This window comes from Acanthopagrus latus, chromosome 15, assembly GCF_904848185.1.
Source record: "Acanthopagrus latus isolate v.2019 chromosome 15, fAcaLat1.1, whole genome shotgun sequence".
Taxonomy (NCBI): Eukaryota; Metazoa; Chordata; class Actinopteri; order Spariformes; family Sparidae; genus Acanthopagrus; species Acanthopagrus latus.
In genome coordinates this window covers 3,021,981-3,040,345 of record NC_051053.1, presented here as the reverse complement: position 1 = coordinate 3,040,345, position 18,365 = coordinate 3,021,981, and the positions used below count along the sequence as shown (strand labels likewise).

General features: G+C 39.5%; 1 protein-coding gene across 3 annotated transcripts in view; it reads left to right on the top strand.

Annotated features, from left to right (window-relative positions):
- The window catches only part of LOC119033630 (heterogeneous nuclear ribonucleoprotein L-like), a 60,999-nt gene extending 44,083 nt beyond the window's left edge, over positions 1-16,916 (top strand). The window contains exons 8-15 of one of the 3 annotated variants that reach the window (XR_005079326.1): positions 6,818-6,889; positions 7,701-7,918; positions 8,329-8,450; positions 10,071-10,272; positions 12,311-12,368; positions 12,582-12,680; positions 13,893-14,092; positions 14,251-16,916. Coding sequence is in view for 2 of the 3 variants with exons in the window: in XM_037123969.1 (XP_036979864.1) it covers positions 6,818-6,889; positions 7,701-7,918; positions 8,329-8,450; positions 10,071-10,272; positions 12,311-12,368; positions 12,582-12,680; positions 13,893-13,948 (827 nt within the window). In the remaining variant the exon portion in view is untranslated. Of the gene's footprint in view, positions 1-6,817; positions 6,890-7,700; positions 7,919-8,328; positions 8,451-10,070; positions 10,273-12,310; positions 12,369-12,581; positions 12,681-13,892 lie in introns of all 3 variants that reach the window. The other 2 variants (XM_037123969.1, XM_037123970.1) reach the window with 2 other exon arrangements.
- The last annotated feature ends 1,449 nt before the right edge of the window (positions 16,917-18,365 follow it).

The following is an 18,365-nucleotide window of genomic DNA, read 5'->3' as shown; positions in this document are numbered from 1 at the left end:
ACAGACTTTGATACAACTGCAATGCTACTTAAATACTCGAATATTGCATATGCTGCTGAATCGTAATGCTAGTGAGCCATGATGTTCCAGACCTTTGCTTGAGGAAACTTTCTGCAACTGGACAAGACTCAATTATCGCATCATCTGCTTTGATAAACATTTTCTTTATTTCATACACTTTTCTCTCCTAAATGAAATAAAGTTAAGACTGAGCTCTGATTCTTCGGACTGATATTTCAGTTCTGGATTTCAAACTAGAAATCGTTGCTGACCTGAGCCTAGCTGGTGTCCAAGGGCAGATATTTGATGGAGCTCAGAGCTCATATGGAGAACATCAGCTATACTCCAAATGATCTAAATGTGTAAGTGTTGAACAGTGTGGAACAGTTTACTAGTCTGAAGTAGAGAAGGTTAGTAACTGATTTTACCATGTCGAAAATTTAAATGATTAGGATGTGCTCAAAGTGAGAAATATTAACACACTTTGAAATAACTGTTGCCAATAATAAGTGATCAATTTGTCTAAGTTTTTACAGTGAAAGAGGTAGAGGAAAGTTATTCTGTGCTTTTGGAGAAGTCTGAGTGGGTGGCTCTGCTTACAAGCCAGAAAAATAGCTTTTTGTGTTTTCGATAGGAGGTGGACTGGCCAGGCAGAAATGCGAGTGAACCATCATCAACACAGGGATCCCATTTATGTCTTCTTTTAATTATTGTTATTAATTTTATTGTTCCTCCTTCATCATATTAGCACTTGCTCTCAACTTTAAGGATGCATTGCCTGTCTTTATAGAACATTATATCTGTATAATGGATGAGTTGAAACATTTGAAGTGAGCCATATTCACTGCAGTGATGATCGGGGACTTGGGCTTTTAAAAAAAGTCATTTCAAAGTGTCATTTCAGTGTGCCTCCAATACAGAAAAATGGTTTGTAGGTAGTATGTGTTGCAGTATGTTTACAGTGGATGAAACACAGTAATGACATATGTTTGACAGCCACAGTGATGATGTTTTTATCATTATGATGGTAATGTAATGCAGGTTGATGTTCTTTCGTGCTGTGGGAGAAAAAGAGAAAGCTTGATGCCTCACAGGTACTGTCTCCTTCATATCTCTGTTCACATGACCTTCTCTGTATCATTATATCCACCTCTCTCTGAATAAAACCACCTTAAAGATGTTTATTTCTTATTCACTCACCTCCACATTATCATAAAGTCTACTGAAGTTTTGTTTTGCTGGGGTTTAGAATCATTACTCATGAGTGTTGTTTAAAGAAGTGATTGTAATTTGAAATCAGCTCACATACTTTCAACTCAAAAAAAAAATTACAAAAAGAGTACATATCTGTGGAAGTTTGTAGATGGACTATAGAGCTGTCATTCTCAACATTTTATGTCACAGACTCCTAATCTCATGCAAATTGGACCACAGGTCTCATTTGATAAAGTTTTGTTTCAGAGTCTTATAAAAAAAAAGATCGCATTTAGATGTTTTCCTAGAGAAATTGTGTAAAACCCATGACAAAGAAAAAAAAAACATTGTGTTACTTGTGGATGGAACTGTAGTGAAGAGAAATGATTCCCCTTTGTGCTTGGGACCCCTTGGAGCCCCCTCAAGGACCCTTGGGGGTCTCTGCATCCTACTTTGATGACCATTGTTACAGTGTCATGAGTGAAGCAGCCCTTCCACCGGCTTGCCCTATGCCTCAAACTCAAGCTGAACCATGGTCTTTTCTTAGAGCAGGGGGCTCAAACAGCAGGCCCCCTCCCCCAGCCTGGAAAATACTTTTTTGTTTTGTTTTTTTAATTGTTTAATGGCAATTTAATCTACACGTCATATGCAAATGAAATTAGACCACAAGTTGACTTTTATTATGAAGTAGACTATTCACAAGAAATGCAATGTGTTCAGTTAGCCTTGTTGTCATCCATCAAAAATGCATTTACATACGTGCATGTTCGACTGTAAAAGATGTTTTTGACTGTTTGTAAAAGATGTGACTTCAGATGCGACTTCAAATAAATTAAAGCCAGCAATACATTTTGGTATCAGCTTTTCAGCAAACCTTGAAATTAACCATACCCTTTCTTTGATATTGTCCGCATTATTCAAAGTTTTCATGCCATGCACATTTGGCCTCAGCTTTTCAACAGCCAGCATTCACAACCACAAGTTCCTCGGAACTTGCCGTCTCTAGTTTAAGTTTGAGAAATTAAATGAGTTTTAAATATGGCCATCTCTGTCAGCAGAGTATTTCAGAGGTCATCTTTTTAGGTGTGTGTGTGTTGTTTTTATGTTTAACCAAACAAAAAGTATGTCAAACAAATTGCATAACTATTTATGTGTACTAACTTTGTAGTTTGGCTTGATCTGATATCTCTGTGTTGTAGCTGGAATATTGTAATTAATGTTGCTGCAGGACCATCATGAGGAATCTTTTTTTTTGTAATGTCATAGCTTTGCGACTCAGGAAAAAGAACAATTAGCAATTAGCTAGACGAGAACAACATTTGCATGTCAACTGGGCTCTGCCAGGACTTTCCTTATTCTGCTTCATGGACAGAATCACTAGGTTCTGCAGGGGTTGAGAATGTCTGTTATGGTACCCACAGAATTGCAGCTCTGCTTTTTTAGATGATGTAGGCTGCTTGGGCTGATGGGAAGAACCTGGGCCCAATGCTCCCACTTACCACATGCACTTTGTTTGACCCCACCAATATTCATACAGCAACATTTCCTACACACCCACTCACTCACACCACTGAGTTTCCTGAGCAATGTCTGTCAGAGGTTTTGCTCACAAGTGAGGGTAAGATGAAACACAAGGGTGTTCTCCTAGTTGGTCATGCCTGGAAAACATTCAAAGGGAAGCACCCAGGAAGTGTCCTAATCAGGAGCTGCTGCTCCTCCACTACTTTCAAAGTAAAGGAGCAGCAGCTTTATTTTGAGTTCCCTCCAGATGTTCATGTTCCTCATCTTTTGTCTAGTTGAGTCCAGTCCCCCCACCAAGAAAGCTAATTTTGACCACTTGGGTCAGCGATCTCTTTCTTTCGGTCACCCAAAGCTCATGACCATAGGTGACTGCTGGAATGTAGATCAGTGATCCCAGCCAATTCACACTCAGCTGCAGACCTCACCATTGCCTGCTTGAGGTCTAAACTGAAGAAGCCAAAATAACTACATCATGGGAGGAAGCAGAGACACAGTTCTGAGGTTCCCAAACCAGAGACCCTCCCCACCATGGCTGTGCCTTGAGTTCCTTCTCATGAATATTAGAAACAGAATCAGAGACAAGGGTCTAAGACCCATTGCAGCTCTCACTTTGGTTATAAACGGGCCAGATGACCCATAGCAATGGCCCTGTTCACCATACTCCTGCATTACTCTAAACAGAACCTCCTGGAGGCATGGCAGTAGGCCTTGTCCATACAAAACAAATATAGGCTGAATGAGCAAACTCCTTAGAACCACCTAGCAAGCCGACATGGCTGAAGAGCTGGACCACTGCTCCACAACCAGGACAGCATTTGCACTGTTCCTCTAAATCTCAAATCTGACAGTTGGTTGGAGCTTTCTATCCAGCACCCTCAAAAAAACTTTTCCAGGAAGGCTGTGCAGTGAGAAACCTTGGTTTTTGCTTGTTGCACAGGGTCAAGTACACTTCTAGCTGCATTGCCAATGCTCCTTGTACCTCTGGCCACAAATACATCCTCACTCAAACCTGTGCTGTGTACTCAAACCCCTGACAAAGTTTACACAATATTATGATGATGGTTAATACAATGGTTGCATGGTTAGGAATGGTCCATTAGTATTTCTGTTTCAAACATGACCTAGAGGTATTGGCCCTCATTTATCAATTTTGTGTGAAAATGGGTGCAGATCTGAGATCTGTCATACGACAGGATACACGTGTGATTTATGAAACATTCGTATCCGCCCAATCCCAGTGTACGAATGATCGGATCTTGATAAATGCGGCGGCTGAATTTGATCGTCATTAACATGTTACGCCCTTAAATATTCCTGGTTTGGAGGCCTCACCCACTGAGGTCAAACATGGAGAGAAGAAAAACTGGCAAGAAGATCAACATTTCCGAGATGGAGATCGGCCTTCTGGCAGCGCCGGCACATCAAAGGCACTCCGTTCACTAATGCAATGTTGTGCAAAACTGAGCAGGCCAAAAAAATATTGCACACTTTCTCTTGGGTATACAGCAGCGTTCCCCCTGCTGGTCCGAGACGGAGCCACAGGCCCTTCAGCGAAGCTGCTCCACTGTGACCCATGTGCGTGTATGTGCACTATTGAATCTGCGTTCCTGCTCTGTAGCAGGGTTTGACAGCGGGGTTATTAGGTATTACTTTAATTTGTTGTCATGTTAGGCTGTTTAGCCTATCATATTTTATTTTACAAAAAAGTGGTATCAGTACAAATGTGGGCTTTATGTATTATTAAATTTTTATTTTTATTTGTTTTAAGAATCCATTTTGATCTGTTCTAGATATGTGACTGCTTATGCTTAATGAAAGCTGAGGACTGTTTAATAACTATTTTCAGACTCAGCAAGATTTTGCTGTGTTGCACCACAAATCCACAGACTCAGATTTGCGTACACAAGCTCAGACCTGACATGAGATCTGATCGTAGCTTCCGCTCACGTCCAAACTGATAATCGCCAAAGCTTGCGTGGAAATGGTCGTCCGCACGGTTTTATGCCATCTGATCGTTTGATAAATGAGGGCCATTATATTTACTGAGCTGTAATTATAATGTCTATTAGAGGACCATTAGAGTACCAATGGATATTTCTCTTGCAATTTGGGTCTTAATATATATCTATATCTATATCTATATCTATATCTATATATATATATATATATATATAATTTTTTTGTTTTTTTTTTGGGTGGGGGGTATTATTGCTGTCAACAAAATTAATACAGTAATAACCTAGTCAATTGCTGAGATCTGGGAACATCACTAAAGATGGGTACAGTGGGTCAAGGATCACAAGCTAGATCATCAGTCCCCAGCTTAGTGAGGAAACAATGGTGAATGGTAAAATTAAACTGTCTATTGCAATCACCTAGCCCTAAAAGTACATTTTAGCTCTGTATTGGACTAACAAACCTTTAAAGAAACAGCTCTTATATCTTAGACACTGATTTGGCCATGTTGTGGATAAAGTACTTTTTCCAATTATACAGGTGAAACACGAAAAATTAGAATACTGTGCAAAAGTTAATTTATTTCAGTAATTCAACTTAAAATGTGAAACTAATATATTATATAGACTCATTACATACAAAGCGTGATACTTCAAGCCCTTATTTGTTATAATTTTGATAATTATGGTTTACAGCTCATGAAAACCTGAAATTCAAAATCTCGCTCGCAATTAGAATATTACATGAAATCAGTAAAAAAAAAAAAAAAAAAAAAAAAAAAAAAAAAAGAAAAAAAAAGGATGTTAAATACAGAAATGTCAGCCCTCTGAAAAGTATAATCATGCATATGTTCTCAGTACTTGGTTTGGGCCTCATTTGCATGAATAACTGCATCGATGCGGCGTGGCATGGATGCCATCAGCCTGTGGCACTGCTGAGGTGTTATGGAAGACCAGGATGTTTCAAAAGCAGCTTTCAGCTCTTCTGCATTGTTCAGTCTCATGTCTCTCATCTTTTTCTTGGCAATGCCCCATAGATTCTCTATGGGGTTCAGGTCAGGCGAGTTTGCTGGCCAATCAAGCGCAGTAACACCATGGTCATTGAACCAGGTTTTGGTACTTTTGGCAGTGTGGGCAGGTGCCAAGTCCAGTTGGAAAATTAAGCCAGCATCTCCATAAAGCTTGTCTGCTGAAGGAAGTACAAAGTGCTCTAAAATGTCCTGGCAGACGCTGCATTGACCCTGGACTTAATAAAGCACAGTGGACCAACACCAGCAGATGACATGGCTCCCCAAATCAGCACAGACTGGAACCCTCACGCTGGACTTCAAGCATCTATTGTGTGCCTCTCCATTCTTCCTCCAGACTCTGGGACCTTGGTTTCCAAATGAGATGCAAAAATTGCTCTCATCAGAAAAGAGGACTTTGGACCACTAAACAACAGACCAGTTCTGTTTTCTTTAGCCCAGGTTGTTGTTCAGGAACAGCTTGACAAGAGGAATACAAAATTTGAAACCCATGTCCAGGATCCGTGTGTGTGTGGTGGCTCTTGATGCAGTCCACTCCTTGTGAAGCTCCCACACTTTTGAATGGCCTTTTCCTGACAATCGTCTCAAGGCTGTGGTTATCCCTGTTGCTCTTCTTCCACACTTTTCCCTTCCATTTAACTTTCTTTAATGTGCTTTGATACAGCACTTTGAAAACATCCAACTTCTTTTGCAATTACCTTTTGAGGATTTCCCTACTTTTGGAGGGTGTCAGTTATGGTTTTCTGCACAACTGTCAGGTCAGCAGTCTTTTGGGGTTTTCATAAGCTGTAAGCCATAATCATCAAAATTATAACAGATAAAGGCTTGAAATATCTCACTTTGCATGTAATATGTAATATATTAGTTTCACCTTTCAAGTTGAATTACTTAAGTAAATGAACATTTGCACGATATTCAAATTTTTCGAGTTTCACCCATACTATAGAGACTATAGAGTCTTTACATCTGTCAAAGATGCCCTTTATTTTAAGTAAATTACTGTGGGCCCTGCACTCACATAATAATGTGTGTGTGTGTGCGCGCGTGTGTGCATGCGTCACTCTGTGTGTGTGTGTGTGCACGTGTGTGTTTCTGCATGTGTTTTTGTGTACGTTTCAGACCGTGGAAAGGGCAGACAGAGACAGGCCATTTTAGGAGAACACCCATCATCCTACAGTGATAACAGCTATGGTGAGACTACGACATGCGCACACACTCACGCTTACAATTGCTCTGGTAACTGAATCTGCTGTCTTACACAAGGCTGCTGCTCTGTCTACAGCTTTGATACCTCAGAAGTGAAACCTGTCACTCATCCACATCCACACACCCAGGCACACACAATCACCCAGTATAGGTGTAGATTGCCATTTACGTGTAATGGATGCAGCAGTAGGTATACCTTCACCTGTGCTTGAAAACAGATCCCTGCCAGTAGCACGCTGTCTTTAATTTAAACTGTATCACAATACACATATGCAATACATACATCCAGTGGGGGGTTCAAAGAGTCCAACTCTAACTAATTTACATCCAATAACAAATGTTATTGTTTTCCCTGACATACATGTTTCTTCTATCATATTACAACTATGCTTGTTAAACAGTGTAACTTCAAATCGAAAAATTAAATTACAACTGTAAGGCCTCATTTACATTGTGTGCACAGCTGAATAGTCACTAGAATAATTTGTGAACCCTCTGGCAAATAGAAACAAAGTAAAAAAAATTACATCTGAACTCTTAGTCATCACTATCTGCTAGACTGGATTTTTTAAAACAGTAATTAAAGTTACTTTTAATTTAGGTCACCAGGAGGTTTCAGGTTAACGGATTTCTTGCAAATTGTGGAAACCTTCCGTAAGACAGCACAGCAATGTCCAGCAAAAGACACAGGCCATTCGGTTTTTATGACATTAATGTTATTATTTAATTAACTTATTACCTTAATTGAAGTAAACGCTATTGAACTGAAGTAAAATGAGACTCTGTGCCTCTTCAGGTCCACCCTGCCCCCTGCTGCCTCTGCCTGGAAACAGCAGGTACAAACTCACCTCAGTGGACGTTCCTGACATGGTTTCCTACCCTGTGCCCCAGTCCTCTTCCTCATACTCTGGACATGCACCCAGCTCTGTTGCCATGGTGAGTGGCCTCCATCCATCCAAGATGAACTGTACCCGCATCTTCAACCTCTTCTGCCTCTACGGGAATATTGAGAAGGTAGGGGTGTGTGTGTGTGTGTGTTTGTGTGTGTGTGTGTGTTTTCTCGAAGTGGGTCTTTAAAAGATTTAAAAGAAAATCTGCTCTTTCTTTTGTATTGTCTGTTATTGTGGTGACTAGGGTGCAAGCCACACAAATGACTCCCTCCTGATAATAATGTTTATGGTCTAACCCTCCCTACATTATCATCAGAGACTCTGTAGAACTGCATTAAATCAATACATTACCCTTGGCTTCATATCAACTTTGGACTGTATACACCGAATGAGGAACCTGGTTTTGTTCACATCACTTAAGGATCTCAGAAGGAATAATTACATACAATAAAACCTGTTCCCAAGTTCATACCTTAATGATGTATGTTGCTGTTATCAGCCAGCTGTTAATAGTGAGTGTATATGTCATTGTAGGTTAAGTTCATGAAGAGCGTTCCTGGAACAGCACTCGTTGAGATGGGAGATGAGTATGCAGTGGACAGAGCCATCACACACCTCAACAGCATCAAGGTGTTTGGCAAAAGACTCAATGTCTGGTGAGAAGTAGATCAATACACACACATGCATATAAGTTATTTCTTCAGTTCAATATATGTACTTTGTCTGGCCAATACCTTTAAATGTATGTTATGATACAAGGTTATTTGTGATTTAATGGTGCTAAATCATAGATCCGAAATATGCCACATATATCTAAATCAGCGTTACACATAGAGGTAGGGTTATTGATTATCTGAAAATTGCCAGTTCTCAGAATCCACTGATTAACTAATGCACCACCACAAGTTTAACATATACACTGCCTGGCCAAAAAAAAAAGTCGCCACCTGGCTTTATCTTACCAAATAGGGAAGAGCCTCCTATTGGATAATTATTGCATGGGTAATTATCTTCATCATTTTCACACATGGATTGGCCACCACAGAGTCCAGACCTTTACCCCACTGAGAATCTTTGGGATGTGCTGAAGAAGGCTTTTCGCAGTGGTCGACAAATGAAACTACACTGCAGGTCTCTCTTCTTTCTTCAGGAGTTGGTTCTTGGTGTCAGGGGTTGTGGGTTCAAGACCCAGCAAGGATGATGATGATTGTGACAGATCAAAATGACAGATGTGCTCAACATGAAACATAAGACAAATGTCCTGATGGTGGCATCACAGCAAGCCTCTAAATTCAATAAAAACAAATAGCTTGGACCAGACCATGGGTGAAAGCTAACCAAAATTTGCATAAAGGTCCACTCTCATGCCAGATTACCTCAGCTGTAAACCCAAGCCAATAGTCCTGATATGCTACAGCAAGCATTTAAAGTTCAAAACTTTGAAAATTCATAACAAATCAACCCGCTAGAAATTCACATTTTCATCAAACTATAGCCCCAATACTGAAGAAACTTTTGCACATTTAAACCTATTAAAAATTATGAAGTCCATCACTCAACATTTTTTTAACTGTAAAACTTAAAAACTTAATAAAAACCTATCTCCTCCCACAATTTTTGCCTACTGTGAACACTATTGTAAACATATACCTGCAAATTGATGAATAAATCTTCAATGTACATGAAAAAATTGAACATTTTTTAGAGTCATGGTAGATGATGTTTGACAAATATCAGAATTTTACCTAAAAAAAATGAATTTTGAACATTTTGAATTCTGCTCTCGTGAATAATTGCAGTCAATGCAAGCAGCATTTTGAAACATCAGTTATTCACTTATGGAGCAAGTCAATCATTTTTTAAAACAAATTACCAACATCTCCATGCCGCAACATGTGTATTTTCAGATTTTTGCTTTGGTTTCAAATCTGCCTGCACAACAGTGAATGGCTTACTCAATTTGTGAAGCCACTGTTGTTTTGCCACTTGCCAATTAGCTCAGAGCGCTAGATGACAGTCTTTGGTTCCAGAAGTTGTGTGTTCAAGCCTCAAGTAGTATTTATTTATCTATCTATTTCCATCCCCTCATCAGCTTGTATTAAAAAGAAGAATCTTTTAGTAAAAGAAACCTCTTGTCCTCTGGGTGGCGCTCTAACGTTCACACTCTCAACATTGAAAAATAGCTCTGTGGATGAGAAATGAGTTTTTCCTCTTTGATGTAAAACAGATGCATAGATTTGATCAGGTTGATAACACAGCTGTTGTGTTGTGTACAGTGTGTCCAAGCAGCATGCAGTGATCCCCAGTCAGGTATTTGAGTTAGAGGATGGCAGCAGTAGCTATAAGGACTTTGCCATGACCAGGAACAACCGCTTCAGCAGTGCGGGACAGGCCTCCAAAAACATCATTCAGCCTCCATCTGCAGTGCTCCACTACTACAACGTTCCTCCATGCATATCACAGGACCATTTACTGAGGGTATGTATTAATGTCATGTTTTTAACTTGTAGTTTAAAGTGGTCCCATACAGTGCTGCTGGCGCATCTTCTAGCTCCGACTCTTTTCCACTTGCCATGCCAACAAACGTCTCCACAGCTGACCCAAAGATACTCTTTCACTATCTGCTACACCGCTTTGCGTCTTCTTGTTGTTTACTGGCGGTTGGCATCCAGCTCTGTACCGCCAGGTGGTGATATAGACAATGGATACATTGTTTCGTACTTAAACATCCATACAGCAGTCAGGCAGACTCGAACCTTGTTGTAATGTAACAGTGCAAATCTGTGAGCCTTTGTGCATAGCAAATATGACAAAAATATGTACTTTTCCTAACTTATGTGTAAAAATTACATTACAGTTTGTTAAATGTGTAATAAAAAAATACATGCATACACTTCATTAATATTATAATGTGCATATTACATGATATAGAGTGGATATAAAAGGTCTACACACCCCTGGCCGGGTTTTTGTGATGTAAAAAAATTAGACTAAGAGAAATCATTTCAGAACTTTTTCCACCTTTTAATGTGAACTAAAACCTGCACAACTCAATTGAAAAACAAAGTGAAATCTTTTAGTGGGAAAATAGAAAATAAAAAGATAAAATAATGTGGTTGCATAAGTGTGCACACCCTCTTATAACTGGGGATGTGCCTGTGTTCAGAATTCAGAATTAACCAGTTGCATTCAAACTCATGTTAAATAGGAGTCAGTACACACCTATCATCAGTTAAAGTGCCTCTGATTAACCCCAAATAAAGTTCAGCTGCTCTCGCAGGCTTTTCCTGACATTTTCTTAGTTACATCTTACAGCAAAAGCGGAGTGGAGAAAATATGGTGCAACTGTGACATTTCCAAGGACTGGACGTCCCTGCAAAATTGATGAAAAGACGAGAAGAAAACCAGTCAGGGAGGCTGCCAAGAGGCCTACAGCAACATACAGTACAGGCTGTGTAGTACATGTGTCATCAATCTCCCGTATTCTTCATATGTCTGGGCTATGAAGTGTGGTGAAGAAAAACATCCAAGCCTGGCTACATTTTGTAAAGACACATTTGAAGTCTCCCAAAAGCATGTGGGGAAATGTGTTATAGTTTGATGAGACCAAGGTTGAACTTTTTGGCCAAAATTCTAAAAGGTATGTTTGGTGCAAAAACAACACTGCACAGCACCAAAAGAACACCATACACACAGTGACGCAAGGTGGTGGCAGCATCATGCTTTGGGGCTGTTTTTCTTCAGATCGAACTGGGGCCTTAGTCAAGGTGGAGGGAATTATGAACAGTTCTAAATATCAGCCAGTGTTGGCACAAAACCTTCAGGCCTCTGCTAGAAAGCTGAAGATAAAAAGGAACTTAAACTTTCAGCACGACAACGACCCAATGCAGACATCCAAATCAAAAAAAGAATGGCTTCACCACAAAAAGACTGAAGTTTTTCGAATGGCCCAGCCAGAGCCCAGACCTGAATCCGATTGAAAATCTGTGGGATGATCTGAAGAGGGCTGTGCACAGGAGATGCCCTTGCAATCTGACAGATTTGGAGCATTTTTGCAAACAAGAGTGGGAAAATATTGCTAAGTCAAGTTGTGCCATGCTAATAGACCCCTACCCAAAAAGACTGAGTGCTGTAATCAAAAGGTGCTTCAACAAAGTATTAGTTTAAGGGTGTGCACACTTATGCAACCACATAATTTAATTTTTTATTTTTTTATTTTCCATATTTAAGATTTTAACATATACTAATTGATTATTGTTGATAGTTATTTTAAGTACCACCATGCATGTTCTTCCAAGCTCATCATCAGTTGAAATGAACATGGGTATATTTCTTACTAAATCATTGTTTTGAACTGGTATCAGAAATACGATGATGCAGGGAGCAGCAGTATTGTAATGTCTTGCTGGGACAGACTTGTCTGAGTTCCAAGGCCACGTGATGATTGAAGTTTTGGGTCTGAGCTTTGCCTAATGCAGCTTTACTTACAAATTAATTATTGTGTGTGTTTTGGCAGCTGTGCACAGAGCATGACGTGCCTGGCTTTGTCAAATTCAAGATATTTGATGCCAAACGTAAGTAAAGTTCAAGCAAGTTTTGGTTAAAGTTGATAAAGTAAATGGTGTTGTTCTGTCACTCTTTTACTCCTACTTGTGTACTGATGAAGTTGAAATTGATGTAATTGTATTGATTATAAATAACTCCCTCCTCCCATTCCCACTTCTCTCTCTTGTTTGTAATTCCTGACCTGCTGCTCTTTGATCTTACCTTATGTATTTGTCTCTCAGCTTCTTCTAAGACAATCTCTGGCCTTTTAGAGTTTGACAGTAAGACAGAGGCGGTGGAGGTTCTTACTGTTCTCAACCACTACCAGATCAGGATACCCAGTAAGTCCTCCAGTCCTCCAGTCCTCAAGTCAATGTCCACTCTGCTAAAACAGCTTGATTATACTGCTCTTTTCACACACAAGCCCTTTTCACGCAGAGACTCTGCATCATCTCCACAGCAGCTATATACCACTTCTCCGCTGTTGGTCATTCACACAGAGCCAAGTGGCACCGGTGTACAGAACCGCTGTGTAATTCACACAGAAAGCCGGCGCTGCGGCTCCTAAAGAGGCACGACGGTACATGTCATGATGACATCTGTGTGTTTTTTTTTCAAGGTGTTTCCCCGGTGTCCCCCTATAGGCTTACCAAACACTTTTAAGCCCCTACCATGGGGGGCTCCAAAAGTACACAATTTTAACACATCAGAGCCTTCTTGAAATTTTGCTGAAACCCGGTGATTGCCATTTGCGACTTTAGTTTCAGCCGAATGGACATCTTGAGCGCCAACAGCTTGAACCCGCCGAATAGCCTTACCTCTCTCTGCGTTTACATGCACAGCTTAGTCGGATTATAGACATAGCTCGACCATGCTACTCAATTAGACAACTGCAATTGTCCGAGTATACATGCTAGTGAGAAAATCGAATTACTGGCCAAAGCATGTCATACCCCGGTACGATAGGTGGCGCTGTAGTCATTTCAATTAGTGGTAATAGAGCAACCTCTGGCTGACCTTTTTACATCACCAGCTGCCTCAGCATTCAAGAAAGATGTTGTACGAAGAGCGAGGAGAAGCTACACCTTTGTACATTTTGTATATGGTGTACATGATAATTACACAAACTAGATGCACAATGGCGCTCTTGCTTGCGGTTATTTTGGAGGAAACCCGCCTCTGTCATATACATGCACAAGTAATGCGACTATCAATCAAATAATCTAGGTGTAATCATCCGACTATGAGAAATCTGATCCGGTCCGATTTTAGTCAGACTAAGGTGTATACATGCATTTTAAAAATCTGATCATAGTTGGACTAACCCAGTAATTCGATTTTCTTGAATGTCATGTAAACGCACTGACTGATAAAGTGTGGCTCCCACCGGCTGTTTAGATTCAGCTCCTATTGTTACATAATGAAAGGAGATGATGATATGCTACAAATGTTTCAGTCAGGCGCTAATACTAAGTGTGTGTGTGTGTGTGTGTGTGTGTGTGTGTGTGTGTGTGTGTGTGTGTGTGTGTGTGTGTGTGTGTGTGTGTTTTCAGATGGGTCAAACCCATACACCCTGAAGCTGTGTTTCTCCACCTCATCTCATCTATAAAACATTCAGAGCACAAGACAAAGCTGCTGAGCCTGAGCCTCTGACCTGAGAGAGAGAGAGGGACAATGTGAATGAGAGGGGAAACAAATATTAAAAGAAGAAGAAACTGAGAGCTAGATGCCCTTTAAAGACGCTAAAAAGATGGTGAGTCACAATGAGAGAGACATTATCACTGTCACCAACCTGAACATCAAACCTGTCCCATCATCCCATCATTCAAGCAGAACCTTAAAAGCTGACAGAGTAATGACTGTGTGAAGTATTCTAAAAATGTGTTTTATTGTCATGTGGGACATCTGGAGGACACTGCTCTTGTGTTTGTCGAAGAGGTCTTCACTGCATGAGGGGGAGACACGGACCCACTCTTCGGAATCTACTGTACAAAGTTTCTTCAGACATCTCGAAAGTCATGATCTGTGCACATGGTCACTCAAATAGTATTTTAGTGTTTAAAAACTGCTAAATACAGTGTGTTGATTTGAATTGTCATTGGATATATACAGTAATGCGGATATGACTTTAACACAAGCTCTCATTTCAAAGTCATTAGTGCTAAAGGAACTTCGTCCTGGCTGCTGCAAGGCCCTAATGTCAGAGGTGTCACTCTACTGTTTAGTCCAACTCTTTGGCCCAAAATGAGATAACTCAACTACTGACTAGTTAAGTTTGCTGTAGACCTTCAAGGTCCCCAAAGGAGGACTGTCGGCGGATTTGGTGACAGTCTGACATTCAGGTTAGAATTTGGTCCAGGATATAATATATGGAAACTAATGCCAGAATTTCTATGAATATTCATGTTTCTAAGAGGGTGTATTCCAGTGTTTTGGAATAGTTACTGTTACCACATTAGCTCACCCAATTTCAGCTTTCCCACCATTGCCAGTCTAGACACAAGAAATATCTTAACTAAACTAACCATTTACTTGAGCATATTTCCTCTTAAGAGGATAACCTCCTTACATTTTTGACCCCTCACAATCATCCCCTTAGCGCCAACCTTGGGATGCAACTTTCTTTTACAGCTCCTTTCTAGTGAGAAAAGTTATTATTTTGTTTATTTGTTCTGTATTTTTAGTAGTAGAATTACAACAGTGTAAAAAATAACCTATTCATGTAAACCACAATGTTGACTTTCTTCCACACAGCCCTGTACTTTGTCTTGTACATACTATGTTGTGTTTCACTAAATATAACCACAGTTAGTAGGTCAGTTGCTTCCGGTCTGTCACTTCGTCTGTGGACCATTTGCTATTTGAAATGAAATGAATCACTTGCTGATTCCATCCCAAGGCATTCCAAAAATCTAACAAGTAGGTTACTGTATTTTACTCTACCAGTCATTACTGTTTAGTTACTGCTGGTGAAAACATCCAGACCTGAAAGCAGGATAATCGCAAGTCAGCATCAGAATCCTAGCATGAACTCAGCTTGTTTTCCTCACCCTAACTGTACGTAAATACTGGTTTTAAAAAGCCTCTATTACTGGCAGTGTTGCCGGATGGCTTGACTAGAGAAGGACTCAATGCATCAATACAGAAGTGTAATTAAAAAATAGATAGAAAATAGTCCTGCTTTTTATAATTACATATGTGACGTAACTTGAAACGGTTGGGGTTGGGACACAGTGATCATTTTATCAGTGTAAACAAATGTTATATATTTAATTAGATCAGCAGAAAGGCAGGATTGTATAAACATTTGTGATCACTTTCTTGGTTGGATACCTACTAGTGCTGCATGAGAGTACCACTAAAGAAACACCATTTTTCAATGTCATTTTTCCGTGAGATTCATTTAATTTAATCTGTAATAATTTGTGCCCTAATTCCTGTCAGGAAACATAGAAACAATTCACTTTCCAGTTTACTTGCTGTGACCTGAGCTTTACTGTACTCAGTATTCTCATTCACAGTTTGGTGCATGGCACAGCCTATCAAAAGACAGGTTTTACCAGTCCGGTTTTACCTGTTAAGAGGGGTGATTGTATCTAAATTATCTACAGTACACATGGAGTTCACATTTGCTGTAAGATGTAAGACACAGGGTAGTTCTCCAGTTTTTTGTCTCTGTAATGCTAATCTAAAAATCTTACCTTCAAACTCAGTATATATTGATTCCATCTTTGGCATACCCTAAAATCAGCATCATGCTTGAACACTGTTTAAGCTGATTTCAAAGAAAACATATAGATTTGCACTGCACATGGAAAACTGGAATTGCATTGTATTAAAGGACATTTTGTTGTTATTTGTTATTTTATTTCTACGATCTAATGGTCATAGACATTTTTTGTGTGGAATTTGCTTAAAATATGTGAACAAACAGGCTACTTAAAATCTGTAAGAAGCATAGGCTCCTTATGGAGGCCCAGTGTGGATAATTTGACATACAGGGCTTCTTGGAAGTCAGTTCTTTGGTTAAGCACAGTAACAAGAAGCAGATTGTCTCTGTTCCACCCTGTATCTCATATAGGGCATGCAGGTTTTAACTGCTCCAAGCCTATTTTTTAATATGCCTTGATCCATCATACTTGTTAATTAATGCATGCTTTTTGTACATAATATTTCAATGAGTGTGAAAAGTTTCACAGATGAAGCTCACTTTCTCTGTAGTTAGATTGCTCATTTAGGTGTTGTTTGTACCTCTCTAACATTACTTGAATCTTATTTCTAAGGAGGTTTTATTTATTCTTTTTCATGTTTTTTTAGCCTTTAAGGTGTTGATAAATGAGAGCTGATATTTTGAAGCTGATTTAAGTTTGCAATCACAGGACTGAAGGTATGAGGCGGATCCACCGATATCGCTGTAAAGGTTTGATGTTGTTGATAGTCAGTAATCACTGAAAACAGGAAAACACGAAGAACTATATTGTTCCATTCATTTTAAAATCTCCGTGGCTGTAACTTATATGTACATGTTTAAACTGAAATAAATTCAGGTTGGGGGCTATAAGCTCCACACAGCTCCACTTGGGTGTCTTCATTTCACATAAGAAAGAGGTTATTGTCGGGCGGCTGTAGCTCAGTGGGTAGAGCAGGTCGACTAGTGATCGAAAGTTTGCATGTGGAAGTGTCCTTGATCAAGATACTGAACCCATATTGCTCATCAGTGAGGGCCCTGTGATTAGCTGGCGACTTATCCAGGGAGTACCCTGCCCTCGCCCTGAGACAAAGCTGGGATTGGCTCCAGCAGCAACACCCCGTAACCCCATGGACGGTTACGGACAATGACAGTACATGACAAGAGGTTCTTGTTTGTATTTTAAACACTTTGACGGAACAAAAATACTTGTGCCAAAATAGAGTAGGTGTAGAGCTCAAACAGGAGCGTGCTGAGCTCACAGCCCTGACCTCCACTTATAAGGTGGTACAGTTTTATACAAAACAATATGATACAAAATAAGTTATTCATAAAGTATAATCCTGCTTAAGACTACAATAATACAGTGGCACACTCCAGACTCCCATGTTTTGCAGCCAGCATTCACATAACCCCACTAGTATTTGCACACCTGAGCCCATTGTAATTGGCCATTACAAATAAATCCTGAACCTATGGGAAACTAATAACATAATGTAAGGTATGGTCAGTAGCTAATATAATCTACATGTGAAACTGAATTTAACTTTTTGTTCCCTAACCCATTAAACCATGTCTTATGGGTAGGGACCTGTCAAATCTTATCTAAAACTTTCCCTTTTGGAAGGACCTTTCAGAGAGCAATTCAAGTGGCCACAAACTGTACTCAGCTGTTTTGTTAGAGACGAGTCTCCTTAACATCACATCTTACCAGCGAGAATGTAGACTAACTGAACAACAATTATGCAGATTCACAATGCATTTCCATGGTGTTTCATTAGCTTTTCTGAGAACCTGAAACATTTTGCCATGCTCATCTTTCCTACTGGTTAGGCCATTTTATTAGTCAACAGTAAGATATCACATAAAATAAAATAACAGCACATACAAGCTTTTTAGTACAATAAATATAGAAAATATCTTTGAATATGAGGAAATATGAATATTATGTTACAGTATCAGCTTTTAAAGATGGTATGGTAAAAGATCAGATTAATCAATGAAATCAGAATCAGAATATATATATATATATATATATATATATATATATATATATATATATATATATATATATATATATATATATATATATATATATATATATATATATATATAGTGTAAAAAAGAAATGATTGTCCATGTTTGAATCAGCTTGAATCTTGAATTTGGGCATCATTGTGCCAGTTAAACGCTACTGAGAGAATAAGTATGGTGACGATTCTGAAGAAGGTGATAGCTGCCTGAGAGACTAAACCCGGGACATATTTACTACGTACAACGTCGGCGCGTACTCTCCCGCTCAGCCCACATGACATCCTCCCACTCCCTGATTGGAGGT